General features: G+C 40.6%; 1 protein-coding gene and 1 long non-coding RNA gene across 3 annotated transcripts in view; one reads left to right on the forward strand and one right to left on the reverse strand.

Annotated features, from left to right (window-relative positions):
* The window catches only part of DDAH1 (dimethylarginine dimethylaminohydrolase 1), a 135,683-nt gene that overhangs the window by 104,690 nt on the left and 8,082 nt on the right, over nucleotides 1-22,911 (forward strand). For both annotated transcript variants that reach the window (XM_047085864.1, XM_047085865.1), the window contains 2 exons: nucleotides 461-534; nucleotides 1,364-1,483. In XM_047085864.1, coding sequence (XP_046941820.1) covers nucleotides 461-534; nucleotides 1,364-1,483 — 194 coding nt within the window. The remainder of the gene's footprint in view (nucleotides 1-460; nucleotides 535-1,363; nucleotides 1,484-22,911) is intronic.
* Nucleotides 18,414-22,911, reverse strand: part of LOC124516510 (uncharacterized) — a 31,609-nt gene continuing 27,111 nt past the window's right edge. The window contains exon 3 of the long non-coding RNA XR_006963052.1: nucleotides 18,414-19,008. This is a non-coding gene — a long non-coding RNA (uncharacterized LOC124516510). The remainder of the gene's footprint in view (nucleotides 19,009-22,911) is intronic.

The raw sequence follows: 22,911 nt of genomic DNA on the forward strand, positions 1-22,911 counted from the left end.
CAGCCACTGTTCTACTTTCCACATCTGTGAATTTGAAAAAGGTTTTTCTAAGGACAATATGGGTTTGCAAGCATAATTCGTTCTGGAAACATGCTTATAATCCAAAGCACTTGTATATCAAAGGGAATTTCGAGAACCATTGGCTCAGTTGCGATCATGACATTCGGCGTCTTGTACTGCTCATATTGCAAGACATCACTAGTTTATCAAATTAAAATTTATTAGAAATGTTTGCTCATCTTACAGAACACTTGGCAGAACAAGCTTCTTGCAATCCAAGGTTTTACTGTGGTTTGAAATCAGTTTAGTGTAAAGAGAGCAGGGGTCAGAGTACAAGCAGAGCTGCCTTCTGTGATAGGAAAGAACTGTGTGGTGCTTTAAGGTCATTATTTACAGATAAAGAAATAGTGTGCCGTCACTGGTGCCACATACTCACTATGTTCCATGACATTTATTATAGGCAGAGAATTTTTTGTGGGCCTTTCCAAAAGGACAAATCAACGAGGTGCTGAAATCTTGGCTGATACTTTTAAGGTAGGTAAAGGATAATTTATGCCCAGCATACAGTAATTATTTAATAAATATTCATAGACACATTGAATCAGTATGTCATGAATAATGGTATCTATATGTCACCAGCTTTGCAAAATAATGCCTAATATTTGTACATTTGCTAGAAGTTTTAAGAGTTATCAAATTCAAATTTCTCAATAAATAAGCTGCATTGGGCTACCATAGCCACAAAAGACAAAGTTATCATGGACGTCTTCTATTTAATATCTCTCAGTGTATAATCATGCAACCACCTAGCAGATTTCCTGGCACAATAAATGACTTCAAAAAAATTCTGGGGACTCAGCTAACTCTAACATGAAGTGTAGATTTTTCGGATTGGAATCAAGGATCACTTGTACTCGGGTACCTATTATGTGCTGGAAGCTGTGCTAGATATTGCACGTACATCCTCTCATGGTCCCTTTACTCTATTGATTATTAATAGATTGACTCACCAGACGGCTTAGGAAGGGATATAACCCCCAAGAAGCTCTTTCCATCTTGAGGGTGTGAGGTTCTAGTTTGCACAGGATTTTCAGACATATCCTTCCAGAGTAGCCCACTCCGTAGATCAAGCAGCAAAGCTAGGTGTTGACACAATCACACATCTGAGAGAAGTCTCTGCACTTTCTTCTTAAAAGTAGTCTTTATTTAATTGGCAATACCAAAACCTACAGGTCCCAGTTCTTCTTCCAGATATTCAGGGCCCCTGGCACCCTCTTTAGAAATAGGCATATTTGGGGCAGGTTTAAATCGGTTTTAGAATTATTCTGCAATGCCAAACTGCTTGTTTCTATTATACACATAGGACTATGCAGTCTCCACAGTCCCGGTGGCTGATGCTTTGCATTTGAAGAGTTTCTGCAGCATGGCTGGGCCTAACCTAATCGCAATTGGATCCAGTGAATCTGCACAGAAGGCCCTAAAGGTAGAAACAAAACTATGCTTCTTAATGCAACAGGCAATGCCTACCACATGTTTTTTTCTAATTCTGTCTACTGGGCAGGCAGCAAGCAGGACTGGGGGGAAGAGAATAGGCTGGTACTGGAACTTTCTCAGATATACTATCGTGACCTCAGATTCATTGAGAACCAGCAACACCTAAGTGTTGGAAGAACTCATCACTGGTGAAGCATTCTTACTCATCCACCAGGTTTCCTAGGAAGGCCGTGATTCAGACAGAATAAGAAATACCAAACTCAGGGCGTCTGGGTGGCTCAGTCGTTTAAGCATCCGACTTCGGCTCAGGTCATGATCTCACCGTCTGTGAGTTCAAGCCCTGTGTCAGGCTCTCTGCTGTCAGTGCAAAGCCTGGAGCCTGCTTTGGATTCTGTGTCTCCCTCTCTCTCTCTGCTCTTTCCCCACTCATGCTTTGTCTCTCTTCCTCTCTCAAAAATAAGTAAACATTAAAAACAATTAAAATAAAAAAAAAATACCAAACTCATCACAGTTATTTCCTCCTGGAAAAAGGAAGGCATGCAGCCAGTAGCACTTTTCCTAAGTAAGATAGTTGGTACACAAGGGGTTGTTCTATTATTCTTACCCTTTTGTATGTCTGAAATATTTGATAATGATCTTTTAGAAAGGCACGATTGGGAAGTACATAAAAACCATAACTTCTTTGTTTGCATTTAGAACACTTAAATTTTAGGACAGGAATTTGTCTCATTTCACAGGTGAGAATAGGAAAGCACAGAAAAATTGTAATTTGCCCAAATCACACAGCTAGGTCAATAGTGGAAGTCATTGATAATGAAGAAAACCTTCCACTGCTACAGTGCTTTATAGTCCAAAGACCCATTCCTTCTCTGTAACAGCCCCGTGAGATCATCTGGACGCTCTTTCAGGGCAAAGACTGTGTCTGTTTTGCTCACCATTGTTCTCCTTCGTGCTTGGTCCATGGTGGGCCCTTAATAAAAGTCAGGTTAATGGATGAATAAATAAGTGAGAGAGGCGATAGTATCTCCATTTTGCAGATGAAAACTAGATCAAATGACTCACCGCAGGCCCCGAGGCTAGCACTAAATGGTGGGCTGGCATTACCACCCCCTCCTCATGATTTACTGAAGGACTAAAGAGAGAAGTTCTTCTCAGGCAAAGAGAGGAAGTCTGTGCCCCAAGGTGCACAATTAATTTTTGTGCCCTTTTAGGTCTTTACCTGTCTACCTGCGCGCTAGACTTGGCGCAGTTTGTCTCAGAAGAAATCATTGCCTGCCATTTACTGAATTTTCCCCCTGCATTTTCTGCAGCTTCTTCAGCCAGCTCTGCTGGCCTTTCCATCTTCCTTTTCTCATACCATATCTTTGATTGTATTTCTAGGACTTTAACAATTGTTGCTAAACAACCTGCCTCAGAACTTGAATTTGGTGGCTTTTTCTATGCTCCCTTTTTTGTTCTGCTTCATCTGGATGGCTATGTCAACTTTACAAATAAAGAAGGTCGTGCCTTGAAAGAAAGTATTTGATGGATGGTATCACTCAAAGGATCTAGGAAGATTATTTTTCTCCTCAGGGTCTAACTGTGGTGTTTATCCATGGCAGCTGGGTTGGTCAGCACATGTCTGAAATTGAGTATAAGGGAGGGAGAGGGCTGAAACTGGTTTATACTGTGCTCTTGTGTTAATTAGCAGAAGGAACCTCTTCTGGGTAAACAAATTACAAAAAGTAGCCCCATCTGCCATTCTGGGTAGACTAGATCCCTAACTCAAGTAGCTTGGTCCCTAATTCAGATAGGTCACTTACTCAAATAGTCTAGAGAAGCAAACATCTAACAAATTAAGAAATAATACAACTATGGTTAACTAACAAAACATTCTATGAAGTAGTCCTGACTGCTTTCACAAGACAGGGTGGAGCTCCTTGAAGCCTAGATATTGGGAGAAAACTTCACAGACAAAAATGGGCCTAGATGTGAGTCTTAAAGGATTTGGCAGGGCGGGATTCAGTGAGACAGTGTTTCAGGTGGGGACACAGTATAAGTAAAGACTGAGCCAGACACATACAAACTAGTCTAACCAATGAAGAGTTTTCCTGTGAGCTCCGGGAGATACAACTAGATGGAGCAGATGAAGTCTGAAGAAATAGGGACTTAAAAGTGAGGAAGAAGATGAGCTTTTCTCCATGAAACATGGCTTTTGAACATGGGCTTCTGAAGCGAAGGGTTTGTATTGCTTTAGAGATGTTGAACCAGCATTCCTTTTGAAAAAAAAAAAAAAGAAGAAGGGGAAAGACCTTGCAATCCGAAAAGAGGACCACTGATAACCTGGGAAAAGAAAGCCAAGCCCCAAGTCCCATTGTATGCCTTAGTAACTCACCACCTTTTTTTTCTCCCTTCATCTTTCCCTTCCCATTGTCAAGTCAAGTCCTCTAAGGTCACATCTTTTAAGGGCCTCCTATGTGGACTTTACAGTCCTCCTTCCTGTAGAGTCTATTTGAGTTAGTGTTAATAATGATGCTCACTCTATACTTGAAACCTTCTGTGTCAGAAGCTATAAATAATCCTCACTAGAAAGGCATTCACTCTTTGGAGATCATGTTTTCCATCAGCTTCCTAAGCCACAGGCCTGTAGAGTTGGCTAATGCCTACCTGCCATGTTTCTAGCATCAAAAAGATTCTCTTATTTATAGTGAAAGCAGATGGACAAAGTAAGAATAGTGAGATCTCCATGCAGGCATGTTCTCAGGTCGGAACTAGGTGGGTTGGTGAAATTCAGATTTAGTGAACTCAACTGTTTATTTATTTGAGAACAGTTTTGGCTTCTGTATTAGAAAAGTCAATAAAATTGATAGTGTGGCAAGTCCTACTACTAATTTGGAGATATCAGTACTGATATAGTTAGGCAGAAAGACAAATGGATAGAAACAAATAGATCATTTGCGCATAGTGAACACATATTTTTTTCCATTTGACAGTTGAAAATACTGAGATCTGATGAAATAAAACATTTTGAATACAATCTCGGGGTTTTGGAATCAGATTTCCTGGGCCTTAATTTTCTTCCTCCCAGTTGCCCACCTCACTCTATACCTGTTCTTTTTCAATTGGAAAACTTTTCCCAATTATTTTGCCATAAAATTATTCTGGCTAGGCTTCCTCTTTCTCCTTTCCTCTCTCCAACTACCCACTACCTCTTCCCATTTTTTTTGCTGCAGTGTCCAGGATCTGACCCATCAGGAAAGATGTGAGTTTGGTCCCAGATGTCTGTTTTTCCCTTGCAAATCTTGATGTCTCTGTAGAGAAGCCTGTGGCCATTTGGGCATCTCGTTGAAGGGCATAACACTTAAACAGGTGAATCATGCCTTCCTGTGCCACACACTGAGAGCTTGAATACTTCCCACATCTGTCACTGCTTGTGGAATACTTGCCTCCTTCAGAGCCAGAAAACTATTTCTTACATATTCATGCAAAGCTGAGAGCCCAAGGGTTTCTGGTTAGACTTATTGCATTTGAAACACTTTGTAATGGGTTGCAATCAATTTTGGTTAATGAAGTGGGATCTTATGGAGATAGTCATCATATCTGTCTAGGTTGTAGTAGATTTAACAGTGTGTGCATTGTATATTTAAATGAAATCATCAGTCTAGGAAGACTTGAGCAACTCTCTGCTAAAAAGCCAGAACACATTTAATACAGGGCACATTTAATACACATTTAACACAGAGTATATTTAATGAAAGGAAGGAATAAAGGATATATTATTACTGCATTTTCCTGTTGATATGGCCAAGGTGCTGGAGGTTAGGTTGATTTGAACAAATACCTAAAGACATTTAACATCAAGTTTTACCCTTGAAATACTATTATCTAAGCAAAATTCATCTTTAGAGCAACGTGTCCATTTTATAGTGTTTTCCCCATACTTTCCATAATTCTGCTCATGCCTTTGGGCAATTATACCTTCATCCTGCCCTTCTAACTGCAAGAGAATTCAATCACCAAAAAATACGTATTCTATTATTTCATTCATTTAAAGTTAAACAAAAGACAAAACTTTAAGAGGTAAGGGAATTGTGGTCCAGTGGGCTATTTTGTATTTATAATTTTTAAAGTTACAGAATTATGTATATAATGTATTATTGGAAGTGGGCTGAAATTAAGTTACATAAAGTAATTTTCCAAAATCTGGGTCTAACCCTTAAACCCTTACTTTACCTGCTACATGATTCCTGTCTTTCCTGCAGACGAGCTTGTTTTTTATTTTATTAATGAAGAAAAAAAAGACAAACTTCATACCCCTTGAGCAACATCTTCCCATTTTCCCTCCCCCCAGCCCTTATACACCTTAAATATATACAAGTTTTGTCAGTTATACCTCAATAAAGTTGGGGAGGCAAAGACATGACAACAAGTAGATTTGTGCCACATCTCATCCATTTTTTTTTTTCTAGAGCCATTCCAAAATCGACTTGCTTTCCAGGAACCTGGATTAATTACATGGTCTCTGTCATAGGAGGACAGACTGTAATTCCTGCCCTCTGGAGGGACTCACTATATTGATTTTTAACTCAATCTCCTTGGTGGCATTCAGTCCTCCAGTCAATTAAGCAGGGGGCGGGGGGAGTGGAGAAAGGAAGGAAAGACAAAGGGAGGGAGGCAGAGTAAGAGGGAGGGTGACATTTAGCTGAAATTTTCCCAAAACTAGGGAGATGAGGAAGCTCAAACCGGGAAGCCCCATGGAACTGACAAGCTGGGGGGGCTGTGCCATCTGCTGGCCAGGCAGCAAGCGGAGTGCTCTCACCTTCCTAACCCCTCAGGGAAACCAGTTATTTGCTCCTTTTGGCATCTACAATTTTGTTTATTGGTCTTTTTTAAAATTAAAATTCCATTCTTTTGTATCACAACAAATTATTATTTTTAAATGCTTTTGATAGAAGTACTAAAAGGATATGGTAAGAAAAGAATTATGAGTTCACCACTCCTTTTTTTGGTCCTTGTCATGTAAATGGAGCTGAAATATAGTAAGTGGAAATCCAGTAGACTTGTAATTTTAAACTAAGATGCTCATAACGTATCTTGATGGAAATGTCTTTTGGTTTCTTATCTACTTCCTGAAATAACTAACTGCATTTGTAAGATTTCTTGAATGAGGACATGGGCTGCTTCGCAGAGAATTTAAATTCCATAGCACGAAGCATGTTTTTTCTTTTGAATGACTAACTATATAACAGAGGTCACTCAGACAGTATTTCCTCTCGTTTTGACTCAGCGTCAGCATTGATTTTTTGTCCAAAAATGTCCATGTTATTTTATAGATGGTCACATAAAGAAAGAAATGGAAAAACCCTTAATGTGTTTGGATTTTGTATGTTTTTTTATTGCCTGGAATTTCCTTTGATGATAACTGGAACAACAAATAGCAAAAACCAAAAGACAGAATGAGACCTAACTAGTATCAACAGGGTGATTGAAATGGAAAAATAAAGACTTTGCATTTCTAGTTGTTGTTGTCACAGGGAATTATGGTGTGTAGCCACAAGATTTCCCACTTTGGGTCTCTTCTGTGAAATATATGCTGACAGTCCCATTGTAGGTTTAATTTAGTCTTCTTATTTGGTTGTCTGTTCTAGTTGTATTCATGAGACCCACAAAACAATGACTTAAAAAAAAATCTACCATGCCTGAATTAAGAAATTAACAGAAAACCAAATCGCCTCTGAGTTTGTAACAACTGTTTATGCTTTTTTCCTGGCAGCGGTTGCCTTATCTGACGATATTCCCAGAGCTGTATGCCAACAAGGCTGGGGTGGCCAAAATAAAATACTTTGGCATGATAGGGCCATAAATAATCTGAAGCTGTGAGACCAAAACAGCCATGCTGAATTTCAGCACTAGTTCCAAGGCAGGAAGAAGGCAAAATTAGCCAAGTAGGAGAAAGGGAATAATAATAGGGTTTTATTCTCTTGAGGTTTCAGGAAAATTTCAGAGGAAGAAATTACATTTAAAGGACCATTTATTCTGTCCATTATACGATGGGACATCAAAAAATACTCAATAGACTTTATGGGATGTTATAGGGGGAAATCAAGCATCTGTTGTGTGACTGAACAAATGTCCTCTGAATGGGCCTTTGAATCCAAGACTCTTGCTTACAAAAGAAAAGGCCTAAGTGACTTTAAATGAGTGTTTTCTAATGAGAAGTGTGGTTTAAAACCACCTGCGGAACTTTCTGAAAACACACTGCCCTGGACCTATCCCAGAGAACCCTAACATTCTGGGTCTGGGTTCAAGCCCCAGCATCTGCATTTTTGAAAGCTCCACAGATGATCTAGGAGCACAGATGAAGTTGAGAGCCACACTGCCCTCATGGATTTCTGCAACTTCCAAAAGCACCTAGCTTAGAATCCTGAATAACACACACCTGAAGAATCCAGCCACTATGCATTGTAGGTGCAAAAGTATGCATTCTGCGTAGCAATAAAAGTAGAGAAAGTGTCATGATTAAAGCCATCAAAAGCTAGAAACTCCTTACCTTTTTGCTGCCTGGAGTTCAACATTGCATAACTTAAAATATAACACCTAACTGGGCAATAGCTTGAATGCCAATATTTAATCCATTTGGCATGCTAAAATTCCTTATTAAAATATTCCAAGTGACCAAAAAATCGCTGTTATCATTTTCTGAGGGCAGGATATTTGCATTTGACTCACGTTTCCATACCCCCTCCCCCAACACACACACACACACACACACACACACACACACACACACACATCTAACAGGACCTGATCTCAAGGTGTGAAGTTTTGTGCCAAAGAGGCAAAAAGGTTAAACTTCACACACCATTACTGATATTAAAGAATGTACCTTTGAAAATAATAGTATGTTGGGACACCTGGGTGGCTCAGTCGGTTGAGCGTCCAACTTCAGCTCAGGGCATGATCTCTGGGTTCATGAATTCTAGCCCCACATTGGGCTCTCTGCTATCAGCCTGGAGCCTGCTTTGGATGCTCTGTCCTCCTGTCTCTCTGCCCCACCCCACTGATACTCTCTCTCTCAAAAAAAAAAAATAAGCATTAAAATAAATAAATAATCATATGTTGATTCTAGTAAAGAAGCATAGTTGTCCAAAGGTCCAAAATGGCTATGAGAACTAAGCAGATAACTTTGTTATCTTGGGTAATCCATGGGTTGTCATTCTGGCTCTGCCACCAACTCTCCCCATGGGTGACCCCTGTCTCCTGTACTCAATCTCATTCTAAACAAAGTTGAATCAGCCTCACTAGAAAATGAGAGCTTCATTCTTTTCCATTGGAAATTTCAGGGTAAAGGACTGTGTCTTGAACATGAGGATGTGCAAACACCTGGCAAAAAGTAGCACCAGAACAGGGATAGTTCCAAAGTGGGTTGACTGTAGACTCTTTGATCACTGTGACATTGTTCTTTCGATGGCTGTGGGTGATTGAAGACTTGTGCTTAGCTGAATATCTTCATGCCTGTTTGAGGATAGAAAACCACAGCAGACTCCAACCTAATTCCATCTTTCTTTAAGGAGGCATCAATGGCATCCTACTATCAAATTGGATATCTAACAAACATCATTTTGTAATTTATACATAAAAATCTAATAGGAAAAAAAGTGAAGCTCCCAAAAGCCCTTGTTACTGTCCCTTTTGCAGAAAGGCTTCTTTAAAGACAATTGAAAAAATAAAACCGGGGCAGAGGAAAAGAGTCACAGCTGAGCTTGAAGCTTGAGCTTCCTATTGCTGGATGAGCTTCCAGCAACTCTTTATTGAGCAGCAACTATATGAAAGATACTTCCCCACACACAGGGGACACTGAGATGAGTGAGAAACAGTCTCTGCCCTCAAGGTCCCTCCAGCCTGATTGAAGATATAGGACAGGACATGAAGATATAAATGCTGTCACAGTGTAACATAAGATAAATGAGTAATAAGTACAGGGTCCTCATAGAGAGGATGGGAGTACTAAGGGGGGAGTGATCACAGGAAGTAGGAGTCAAAGTCTGAGTAGACCAGAATGAACAGCAAGCAAGCCTGCCATAGAGAAGGAGTGGTTACTACAAGCAGGAGAACTAGGGAAATGTCTATTTTATGATCCATAGACAATGGCTGGAGCAAGGGCTGGGTGCAGGGAAAGAAAGTTAAGTTTCCAGACATAAGTTGGGGCTGGTCCAGAAGTCAAAGAGTGAGGGATTTCTTACCTGCAGGCTGTGGGGAGGCACTCAGAGTTTTTCGCAGAGGTGTAAAAGCTGAAGGTGGTGTTTCAGAAAAATCTATCTGGCAGTATGCCTGTGATGATTTAACAGGGATAAAGATTAGGAGGAATAAAATTAGTTCGGTGCCATCACACAGTCCAGAAATAAAGAAGAGGAGGTCTGGACGAGGGAAATAGCCGTGAAAATAGAAAGGGCTGTACAGAAGCTGAGTTCCGTTTAGAAAAGTAATAGAACACTGTGACTGAGGGATGTGAGGAGCATGGGAGAAAAAAGGAGCCGATCAGCACTTTGACAGATATTTATAGAACTCCTACTCTGTACCAGGCATTGTACTAGGTCCTAGGGGACAATGATGAACAAAATGACTTCAGAAATGACTACCAGATGGGTGACTTTGGTGGAATTTGGGGAAAAGAGTTCCAGTTCTCCCTATCTGGGAGGACCTATCATGAGGACCATGAACTCAGTCCTCCCCTTCCACACAGGAACAAACTATAGAAGATCAGTGGGCAGAAGTATGTTGCTGGATTTCACTGACCTCGTCACATTTTGGGAACTGAGCTATACTCAGACATATTTAACTGACAGTGGCTCGGGTAGACATCCGATGTCTAAGCTCGTAAGACACTAACGGGGTTGGCTCCCATTTCACTTTCCATTGGCAGCAGTCTGTGCCTCCTCCAAATTTGGAGTCTCTGTCCTTTACTCTTTTCCATTTATTTATTTTTTTATCTTTATCTACTCACTCTCAAGGCACACCAAAAAAATCACTTCAATATTTACATGCCCTCCATCTCCAGCAGTGTCCTGTTGTTTTTTTCGCTGAAGTGAGTTGGCAAGAGACTGGCCCCCTCCTTTGAAAAAAAAAAAAAAACAGGATGATTTCTGTGTCACAGGCTGAAATGATGCATCACAGCACGGCCTATGTGATACTCTGGGCCATGCCAACACCAGTACCCTTAATGTTGAAGGGATTAGGAAATGTATCAGTTGAGCTAGTAGGGAGGATGGTTGAGTTTTAGGTTACTGTTTCTCTGTGGAAATCACATGTATTACATGCCTTAGGTGTTAATGAGTATCCTATTGCTTGGCTGAAGGTTAATAAAGCATATGGTAAAATATAGACCCTAAATTAGAAGTGACATGTTAACCATGAATTATTCTCCAGCCTCTAAGGAAACCATCCATACCACCTCATACAATACCAGAATTAGGCCATCCTTTGAAATAATGACATGCAAGAGAAACAAATTAAATTTGCCACCACCTTCCTGCAAAACCATTCCACTAGTGTTTCTAGTGCTATTAAAAATCACTCTCTCTCCTTATTTTTATCTTTCAAAATGTCATATTAGTCCAGCAATCTGTAAGAATATTTCTAGATCTGGGGCATGTGGAGGGTTTAGTTGGTTGGGCATCTGGCTCTTGATTACGGTTCAGGTAATGATCTCATGGTCATGGGGTCCAGCCCCACATTGGGCTCTGTGCTAGGCATGGAGCCTGCTTGGGATTTTCTCTCTCCTTCTCCCTCTGCTTCTCCCCAACATGCATGTGTGTGCACATACACTCTCTCTCTCTCTCTCTCTTTTCTCTCTCTCTCTCTCTCTCTCTCTCTCTCTCTCTGGGAAAGAAAAAGAATATTTCTAAATTTACTTTTCATTTATGATCATTGGATGCTGCAGTTGAGGCCCACTATTACTCAAACACTATCTGTCTGCAGATGTTAAAAAAGGAAGCTTTGGAAATATGTTACAACAGCCATTCCCTTTTAATCTCTTTCTGAAGTGGAATTAAGTTCAAAGCTGTGACCACAAATCCAGAGGTGACTCATCATACAGAGTTCAACCAAAAAAAATAAATAAATAAAATAAAAACCAAAAAATGGCAATTGGAAGCTAAATGAAAGGTGTTGAATCTATTACATCTCGTGCACATTTTCTAGTCACTCATTTGTTTTTCCATCCACACTCTGGCAAGTGATAAGAGCTCAAGATAGCTCACATGTAGTTGTAATATCAGTAGCAGTAATAATACCTTTTCGGTGTGAAAATCATGTTCATTTAATTTGAGAAGTCTAAGTTACTGGGTGTTAAACTTTAGTATGCCCAAGGATCACCCAAAATGCACATTTGAATGCACGTCACATTCCTGAGGTTCACCAGGAGAAATTCTGATTCAGCAAGACTAGGAGGATGGAGCCCAGGAACCACTGCATGATTTGGATGCAGGTAATCCACAGATCACACTGTGAGAAACACTGGCTCTGTCTGGAATCCACAGAGTGAACAGAAAATGCCACCTGCTATCATTCAGAATAATATCACATTGAGTAGAAATAACTGGCACTTCAGAGAAATAGCTCTCGTGGGAAAGAAAACAATGCAGAATTCCACTAGATGATTGAAATACAAATGCTTATGAACAACTAACTTTTCTCTAAAATGATGTATCTTTTTACTGGGGGGGGATGCTTACAGAGTAAAAGATACATATCATGTGTTACATCTGGTGCCTTTCTCTCTGTTGATAACACTTGCCTATTAAAAACAATGTATCGGAAGCAAGTTCTAATTCTCATTAGGCAAAAAGGCCATCAGACTTGAATAGAAAAGTCTACATTTCTTCTGAGCCCTACCATCCTCTGGCTTGAAAATAAACATGATACTAAATTCTTCAAGTAGGAATAGTGGAAGGAGGAAGGAAACCCAGATCTCTGTTTGGGTAAGAAGTTTGGTCCCATCCTTCAGCTTGTTAGGGAGAATTTGAGAAGGGCTTCTGGAGAGCAACCAAAGCTGATTAAAGTCAGAGATTCAGTAACCAGTGTTGATTGCACAGGATATGGCACAAGTGTTGATGGGCAACTCTTCATTGCTTTTCACTAAAGGTTGAGCTCTGAGTAAGTGTGTCTTATAGGAAATTGCCTCTGGAGACTTTAGGAGTATTTTAATAGTTACTGAAATGTTGAAATGCATTGCTAAAAGATTATTCATTCATTCAACATTTAACAAATGTGTATTAAGCATCTACCATCCGCCAAGCACTGCTGCAAAACACTGCACAAACGGCCAGTGGTGTAACTGTGCCTCTCTGGAAGCTTTTCAAAAATCGTCTGTCCTTCTGGGATGACTTGGATACTTTGACTTAATCGAATTCAAGTAGTATGTCAATCACCCAAGGGATCAAAATATATATAATGGAAAGGTAAAACTATGTATATTACTTTCTGAATCAATAAATGACTCTCAGCTAGTGGCCTTTTCCAGCTTCTTATCCCATCCTTCCTTTTAAATGAGCACATTGCCACTTGGAATAGTCATTTCTCAGCTTCCTTTGTACTAGTTATAACAATGAAACTAAGTATTACCAATGAGATAAAAGTAGAAGTGCTGGCTGTGAAATCCAGGATCTGGACTGAAAGGGAAGAGTTGTACCCTTTTCCCTTTCCTGAATTTTACTGCTTGAAAACGGGATGTGATGGTTGGAGCATCCAGCAGCTATTTTATACCACGAGGACAAGGGCTAGATCCTAGGTATGGCAGAGCAAAAAGCTAGAAGGACCCTGGACTCCTGATGACACTATAACCTCAAAACTCTCATATCAGAGAGAAATAAACTCTTTAAAGTCTCTTTGGAGTCCGACTTCAGCCAGGTCACGATCTCACGGTCCGTGAGTTCGAGCCCCGCGTCAGGCTCTGGGCTGATGGCTCAGAGCCTGGAGCCTGTTTCCGATTCTGTGTCTCCCTCTCTCTCTGCCCCTCCCCCGTTCATGCTGTGTCTCTCTCTGTCCCAAAAATAAATAAACGTTGAAAAAAAAAAAATTTTTTAAAAAATAAAGTCTCTTTGGAGAGCAGGTAGTTTCTATTATAGCCAAATTTAGTCCTAATTGATGAAGGCTGTTCGTGTTCATTAGGCATTAGGAGAAAAATTCAAGCTGTCAAAACAACGGAGATTTATTGGTCCCCGTAGCTCTAAAGTAATGCAGACTTGACAGTAGGTTTGATTGATCTGCTCAATGATGCCATCAAAGAACCAGATTCTTTTGTCTCTCTTCTTCACCTTACACAGATGCACTTCACCATAAAGCTGGCTCCCATTCAGGGCAGCACAGTGACTGCCAGCAGCTTTCTGACTACATGCTTGCTCACCTGTATTCAGGAAGAGAGACATTAATCTTCTTAGAAAAGTAAGGACACTTCCTTCGGATCTTGTCCATTCTTATTAGTCTGAATTGGGCGTCTGCCCATCCCTGAACCACTGACTATAACCAAGGAGTGAATTACACTGGAGCTACAATTCCCTGATTGCACGGAGGCCTGCTGAGACACTGCAGCAAACTCACGGGGGGGCCCCATGGCCTATTTTAAATTTTCAAAAATAGCACAGATGTACCTGTCAGACATCACACACAATTCTACTGTTAGATTGCTTGGACCTAACTACTTAATAAACAAAAAGTGTTAGGGTATTCTTTGGACAGGAGTATTGTGTTTATTTTGGTTGTGATTAGGTTTTGTTGGCCTCAAGGCACCGTGAAAATATTACTGAGACACGACGCGTTCTGAACCAAGAAAGGAGTCCCTGGCCTAGAGTCAAGGGTAGAATTAATTTCCCCTTACTATGTGGGCTACACTGGGCTGTGTGGATATGCAAATGAAAAGTGGGGTAGTTAGGAAGATAGCAAAGAACAGATGTGGGGGAAGCAAATCCTGAATTGTTCTGAAGGAGGGAATTGTCTTTATTTAGGAACATACAACTCCTTTGGGGTGAAAGGTGGGATCCTTGAAGGCTTGGGGTCGCCAGACAATACAGCAAGAGAGAAAGCAAAAACAAATGTCCTTTGTTAGAAGCGCTAGGAACGTGGAGACAGGGAGAGAGAATTAAAAAGGGAGTGAGGAGTGGCCTGAGGCACAAGGCAAGGTTGGCAAGTCTTTGAAGAACACCAGAGTTCTCTAAGTGTTCTTATTACTGCAGTACTCCAACCTGCCAAACTTGAGAAAAATCTATTACCCTATGTGAATAAGATTTTTTGAGGCAATCAAAGGAAGCCTGAGGTCCCTGTTTATGTTGCCATGGTTTAAAAGAAGGGTAGCACCTATAAAATAACTGTACCTCTGAATGGATCTAATTCACTGGAAGCTAGGACGAGAGATAACATGAGAATATAAGCTGCCTCCTTTCCCCTCTCACTCTTTATTTACCCCCAAGATTGGTAGAGATTATGGAGAGGGCACAGAATACTGGTTCTCGATCCTGTCTACATAGTAGAGATACCTGGAGAAGTGTTTAAATAGAAATACTGTTGTTTTGTCTGCCTCCAGACCAACTAAATAAAAAATCTCTATGGTTGGGGTCCAGAAATCTGTACTTTTTAAAAAGCTCCCTGGATGATTTTAATGTGTAACCAGGGTTGAGAACCACTGGTTCTCTATAATGTTACACAAATCAAGGAATAAGGTGCAAGACACTCTTATCTAGATCTTGTAGAGAAAAGAGACCCCCTTAAAGTGGACGTGGAGGAGGAGATAGGGGAGGAGTTGATGTTGTTCCTTCTTGTCCCACTTAAATTCTCTCCACCAAACTAAGACCAGTAGAAAAGCCTGGACTGAGGCAGGAGAGCTAAGATCTAGTCCTCACTTTGCAGTTCACTAATTTTGTGTGCTTTTAGGTAAGTCAGTCTTTCATCTCTCTGAATTTCTGTAAGGGGCACCTGGGTGGCTCAGTCAGTTGAGCGTCTGACTCTGGCTCACATCACGATCTCCCAGTTCAGGAGCTCAAGCCACACGTAGGGCTCACTGCTGTCAGTGCACAGCCTGCTTCACATCTTCTGTCCCCCCATCTCTGCCCCTCCCCTGCTTGCATGCACACTCTCTCTTTCTCAAAAATAAATAAACATTAAAAAAAGAGAGAAATGGGCTTGATAATTTCCAAATTCGTGCCTAGTTCTCAAACTTATGATTCTCAGTAGTCTATAAAATGACACCACTTCCCCAGCTGCTCAGATTATTTTATCAACATTCACTGTCTGACACTAGCAAAGGCCATATCCAGAAGGAAACAAGGTTTCTCCCCCACCCCATTTCAAAACATAAAACTTGAAACACAGAAAGCCAGGTAACTCCCCACACAAGAGTAGGAGAAATGAGGATGGCTGTTTTCTCCATTAGCCATGGTTTGGTTGTAGTCATGTACAGGGTATTTTGGTTTCTGGGAAAAGATATACGGGGACAACAGCTGTTTTCTTAAACACTAATCTCTTTATTTTCAGGGCTCTTGTTAATTCAGAGGAAGAATTGAAGAGTAAATAGTATGCTTATTTGGAAATTTGATTTCTTTCTTTTTCTGGTTAACTTTCCTCCTCTTTCCCATAACCATCTGCTCTTTTCCTAAAATATAAATAAATTTGATGACTTTATTCTAAAAACAGTGGTTTTCAACCAGAGGCAACTTTGCCCCCCAGGGGACATTTGGTAATATCTGGAGATATTTTTGTCACAGCATGGTGGGTGGGAGAGTGGATGCTGTGTAGTACGTAGAGGACAGGAATGCTACTAACCATCCTACAGTGCACAGGAAGCCCCCATAAACAAAGAGCATCCAGAGTGCTGAGGTTGAGAAGCCCAGTCCTAAAATATGAATGAGATTTGTCCACCCTATTTCACAGAAATTGTGACTTCTGAGCACGTGATAGTTAAGGTGCTTATGCCTGATGAAGGACAGCAGTGACTCCTGAACATCAAGTAGCCTGTGCTAGCAAGAGTGTTTTTCAGGAGCCAGGAATTAAGTAGCTATATACAGTACCAACATTTATTAGATTTTTGTGTAACATACTATTTTCAGGTATTGGAACCACTTCGTACACATGGGCAAAAACGTCATAAATATGAGATGATTATAGAAACTGAGTAACAAGGCCACATGTAATTGCCTTCGTGGGTACAGAGCCTCTAGAGATTTTCTTTGTGTTATGTTTATCTACTTATTTTGAGAGAGAGAGAAAGAGAGTGCACGTGTGGACTCGCATGAGTATGGCAGGCACACAGAGAGAGGGAGAGAGGGAATCCCAGGCAGGCTCCATACTGTCAGCGCAGAGCCTGATGTGGGGCTTGAACTCAACTAACCATGAGATCATGACCTGAGCCGAAATCAAGAATTGGATGCCTGAGCTACCCAGGCGCCCATCTCTAGAGATTTTCATTACCAGCCTTTGAAGGAAATGGAGTTGGAGCTTCTGGACCTGTGATGTTCAGACTCCTTTACTGACAAATTCAATGGAAAATAAGCAGATTTTGTTTCAAGTATGTATGTTTAAAAAAAAAAAAAAAACAACTGAAGGGGACGCCAGGGTGGCTCAGTTGGTTAAGGAGCCAAGTTTGGCTCAGGTCATGATCTCACAATTCGTGAGTTCGAGCCCCACGTCAGGCTGTGTGCTGATAGCTTGGAGCCTGCTTCTGATTCTGTGTCTCCCTCCCTCTCTCCCCTTCCCCGCTCGTGCTCTTTTTCTATCAACAATAAATAAACATTAAATTTTTTTAATTAATTAAAAAGATCTGATGAACCCATGTCACTACCATATAGGAAAAAGGAGACAAGTAAGATGTGGCAGAGAGGGGAGAAAGAAGACTTCAGTCTTTTTTATTAGCTTTATTGAAATATAATTTCCATACAATAACACTTAATTTTCATACACTTCACACTTTAAATGTACAATTCAATGAGTTTTGACAAAAGTATATGGTTGTTTTAAGTTCACTAGAATCTTAACTTTTCATAGTTGATTCTTTTACAAAAAGCTTGTGTTTTATGATTTTCTTCATAATTAGTTTTTTTGTTTATAATTTAAAAATATGTTTCTAGAAGAACTGTCTGAAATTATATGCTCCTACCTCACCCCATTTTGTAAAAGTGGCTTACAAAGATGCATGAAGGATAGCATAATAACCAGAAATAAAACAGAAGATTTAAAGGGAAAACAATGATTTAAATCGGTGCCAAGTTTAAGAATACAGACCATGGATTCTCATTTCATTCTTGACATATAGGACAATCAGACTTTAGGCTTCCAGTTAGTATGAAAAGGGGAAAGCCTTTCCACGTTTTCTTGGCATGTTTGAGAGCATCAGTGAATTTAGGCTCCTCTTTAGCAAACCCAGTTGCCACCCTTCCAAGAGTTCTCAAGTTTCATAAGCCCACTGAAGGTTAATCCCCATTGTTGTTTGCCATAAGGAAGCAAAAGTTATATGAGCCAAATTTTAAAGCTAAAGTTATCTGTGTCATTAACAAAGAGGCTGTAGGGCTACTTAAAGTAACTTTAATGAAAGCCAACTCATACTAACATCCAGGAACCAAGTCTTCTAAAACTGAAGTCTCCTGTGTAGGGCAGTGGTTCGCTGGAACCACCTCCTCCCAGCTTAGGAGAGCCAATTGTTAAATTTTCAGAATTTTGCCAGCTGGTTGTTAAACACAGCCATTATTAAAAATTAAGTTATGTAGGGGTGCCTGAGTGGCTTAGTCAGTTGAGCATCCTACTCTTGATTTTTGGCTCAGGTCATGATCTCACAGTTTGTGGGTTCAGCCCCTTGTTGGGCTCTGTGCTGACAGTGAGGAGCCTGCTTAGGATTCCCTGTCTCCCTCTCTGTCTCTGCCCCCCCCCCACCCTGCTTTCACTCACACTCTCTCTCTCAAAATAAATAAATAAACTTAAAACATTAAATTATGTGAACTTAAGACTAAATAAATTATACTAAAAACAATACTAAAAACTTATCACTTCCTAATTCCTGTACTACATTTTACCATTCATTAGCTGTGCTCTTAAAGGTTTTTTACATCTGTTGTGTACATGCATGATGGTAATATTCGATAATGGCATGCCATTGCATATCTCTTCCCAACTCTGTATTCAATAATGTTATGTTGGTAACTGGGAATTGGCAACAGTGGGAATGTGTGCATCACAAAAATCAACTTAATTTAGCTTTTTATTGATTGTCCAGACATAAGAAACTGATGGAAGAAATTTTAATCCCACAGATTAAACTTAAAAGTGTGTCACTTGTAGAGCCATTACAGTGAGGGAGTATTCTTCCAGTATTCAAAAGCTATTATGTAATTCAGCAAAGAAGTCACCCATATCATCAACAAACAAACGAAGTTCCAATGTATGTTTTCATTGTTTCACTTGCCTCATTAGGATAAACAAAAATATCAACCAATAGCCATGTTGGAACTACACTGGTTTGTCAGTTGCAACAATAGGTTGGTGTCAGATGCACGAGCTCTGCAAAAAATCAACGGAAGCATTCTGTTGTGAGAATCAATTGGCAATACAAAATTTACAGTAAGGAATATTAACTGTTTTATTATTATTTATAAATTGTGTGTTACCTATCCTTTATACCAGTAAAATTTATAATAAACTTATGTGGGTATATTATGTATATATTTTCCCCTACATTTACCAACACACTACTTCCTGGAGCTAAAAATCTCAGAGTACCGAACATACATTAAAGATTTTTTTTTAACCACCTAGTCTAAGAGTATACATTCAGGTAGAGTGATATAACTGGAGGTCCCAATGATGAATTTCTTCATCTTCTTCCAGAAGGGGGGCGGGGGGGGAGCTCTTTCATGAGGACAGATTCTTCTCTAACCCCTAGGCAACCCTTTCACAAACGGGTTTGTGCCCAGCAGACTGGGCAGAGGATTTTGAATGACTCAAAGCAAAGCAATCACAGTTATTGCAAAAGAAAATTTAAATGTATGCCCTGCTGATGAGATAACTAAGGAATATTTACTCACACAGAAAATAAGCATTAATCCACCAGTGCTAGGGTCAGAGTGAACAGGACTGATTCTGGATGTCATTGCAAAGTGTGTATGTTTGGCCATTTCTTATCTCTCACTTTAGAGCCTGCCCCTCTGCTGCTCTAGAAGCAATAATGCCTCTTTACCCACTGTTTTTTTTTTCTATCCCCAAAGGCTCTACTCATCTTTCATCTACTTAAAGAACATAACAGCCAGCTTTAAAGAAACCAATCCATGGAGTTCAGTAGCGAACTCAGATGTCTTCAGGAGCCAGACCTTCTCCATCTAAAGTGCATTTAAATGCAAACTGTAAAAAATATATGCATGTTAAATAAGTTGTATCTACAGGAAAAATTAGCCCAAAGGCTGCCAGCTTGTGAGCTCAGAGTCTAGTCTTTTTTTTTTTTTTTTTTTTTTTATTTTGGGGCACCTGGGTGGCTCAGTCAGTTAAGCATCTGACTTCGGCTCAGGTCATGATCTCACGGTTTGTGGGTTTGAGCTCTGCATCAGGCTCTGTGCTAACAGCTCAGAGCCTGGAACCTGCTTCTGATTCTGTGTCTCCCTCTCTCTCTCTGCCTCTCTCTCTCTCCCTCAAAAAAACTAAACATTAAAAAAAGTTTTAAATAAAAAATACATATTTATTTTGAGAGAGAGGGAGCGTGCATGTGCATGCACCAGCAGGGGAGGGGCAGAGAAAGAAGGAAAGAGAGAGACTCCCAAGTCGGCTTCATGCTGAGTACCTGACTCGGGGCTCGATCTCCTGACCGTGAGGTCATGACCTGAGCCAAAATCAAGAGTCGGACACTTAACCAATTGAGCTACCCAGGTGCCCCTCCGAGTCTAGTCTTTCAAGGGATGTTGGAGAGGTGGTAGTTTGACAGGAAAAACATGGGAACTTGGAGGTTGAGGTACCTAGACTTGAATCCTGGATTTACTGTCTTAACATGTGACCTTGGACAAATTATTAAATTTCTAAGAACTTTGGTTTCCTCATGCATAAAAGTGAATTGTTGTGAGAAATAAATGAAGAATAGATGAACCACCAATAAATAGAAGATAGCTCAATAAATGCTGCAGTTGTTTCCTGCTATCCAGTGACACAGGGAACCTGAAAGAGCACCAAGCCTCCAGTACCCAAGGGAGTTAATTTTCGAAGGTGAAATTAGGGTGCAGGTATCTGGGGAAGCATAGTCAGGGCATGACTTCAGTAGCCAAAGAGGCAACAAGATATATCTTGGATACAACATACAAGGACTAGACTGTGGGAGATCTGCTTCAGCGACAGAGCTAGTCTTAGAGAATGCATGGGCAGGGGTAAGAAAGGAGATAGGATCCCAGATTTTGCCTTTTGGAAGGGGTGCTTTGGTCTGAATTTCTTTCCCCTGCACCCCTGAAATTAGAAAGTGAGGACTATAACTCACCCAGAGGCTCTCCCTTGTTCCTCCTGCGTATACGCTTCTCCCCAGCCCTTCACAGAGCTCAGAGCGGTCCTCCCAGTGTGGGAGTTTTTCCCAGCCTTCCACAGAAACCATTGTTTTTGAGGATCCCTTCGAGAAATGGTTCATACAGTTTATGGTTGTAGTTTGAATAACAGAAGTCTTTCATCCCCATATTCAAGTGGGCCTTATGATCTGAACAAAAGGAGCAGCTCCAAATAGGAGAGAGAGTTGTGGAGAAAATGGCAGCTAGCTTCGAAAGGAATATTTGGCATTGAAAGTTGGCCCAGCTTTAACTAAAAAGAACCATGTCACTTCAGTTTTAGGATATGTACAGCCCATCAATCCAGAGAGGATGTTTAAAAGACAACCTCTCTCAGGTTCTGTTCATTTTGAGTTGATCCACTAAGACTATAAAAAAAAAAAATGAAAACATAATAGTTCTAGAATGTTATCCGTAGTTATATTGACCCAGCCTTAAAAGGACTGCCTGGGCTTAATGCCTGGTATATTGTCAGCTCTCAATAAAACCTTGATGGATGTATAAACAAATGAGGGATTTTAGGTATCCAGTAGCAACAAGTAGTGGGCTTGAACATCATATATCATACATCACAATAGAATCTATAATCTGTCCCTTTTAATATTGACTATTTTGATACATTGAGATGGGTACATATGTATATTTCATAAAAGATCAATTGTGAGTGAGCCAACCGTGCTCTGAATATTTCCTAAACATCTCTAAATACCTTCTATACACCTTTGCTTCAGTATTTGACCAATAAGTCCTAAACCGTTCTGTGAAACAACATAGCCCAAGAATTTTTTTAAGTAATTGATGTAATACAAAGAAACCATGAGTAACAAGTGGGAGAATGTAGCTGTCTTCCAGTCCTTTGAATGAGAAAATTCCCAGAAACGTTAGGACTGACGGAAATGCCTGGTTGTTAATGCAACTAGCCATGCAAATTCTCTTGGGCTGAAAGCCAGACATTTCCCACTCTATTTTGTGACAGCTCTACTCTGGGGAGCAAGGCCGATTCCTCCAAACCCGCAGCTGTGTAACAGACCACGGTGATGCAGCCAAGATGGTCTTCAGAACCATTTCCACTCTGCCGCGTGCCTTCTTCAGTAAGGGGGTGTCTGTAATAGAAGTGAAGTTGACTTTCTTTTTACTGCTGGCATCGCCTTCGTGTGCTTGTCCTGCTTTAAATTATAGATTGTCATCTCTTAAAGGCAGAGTCTGCAACTGAATTATCCTTGGGTGTCTTTCTCTTTGCCACCTCTCACTGCCGTCGTGTCTAGCCCAAAGGGGGCCTCCGAAAAGGACTGTTGGATTGAACTAAACACCATTTGTGTCCAATCCCAATAATACTTACTATGTTTTGCACAAAGTGGAATAATTATTTTGGGAAATGGCAAAAGTCAGAAATGGCACATTAGAGCAGGGACTTGACTTCCCAGATCTTCCAAGCCATGTAGGACTCATAGATATTAGCCAGAGTCTAGGGTCTCTTGGGAATTTAGAGTGTCTATAGAGGGTTTCGGTGCTTTCTCCTTTCCCTTCTGGCTTGGGGCACAGTGAGAAGCAGGAAGTACATCCCCTGGGGTTCAATGAACACTTTACACAGCATTCTGGAGCAGTACACCACCTCCACCCTTTTAGGAAAAATGTTGGCACATAGAACTAAGCAGCCAACAGCCACATTCTCAAGATATTTGAAGTGATGCTCATCTTTTAACAAAGGCTTCTGTGCACCCACAAAGAGGAAGCAAGATCTCCTCCCCTCACTGTGACTGCATCTTCCTCCTTGGGAGCCTGAGCTCTCTGAGGCGATGCCCTGCCAGGCAGGCCACATGAGCACATCCTCACAGTGCCAGTTCCAACAACAGAGGAAAGATGTTAGAGACATGGTCTTCTGAATCTTTTGCTG

Source organism: Lynx rufus, unplaced genomic scaffold, assembly GCF_022079265.1.
Source record: "Lynx rufus isolate CCGP_SWC_20201006 ecotype Redwood Valley unplaced genomic scaffold, mLynRuf1.p SCAF_2, whole genome shotgun sequence".
NCBI classification, from domain to species: Eukaryota; Metazoa; Chordata; class Mammalia; order Carnivora; family Felidae; genus Lynx; species Lynx rufus.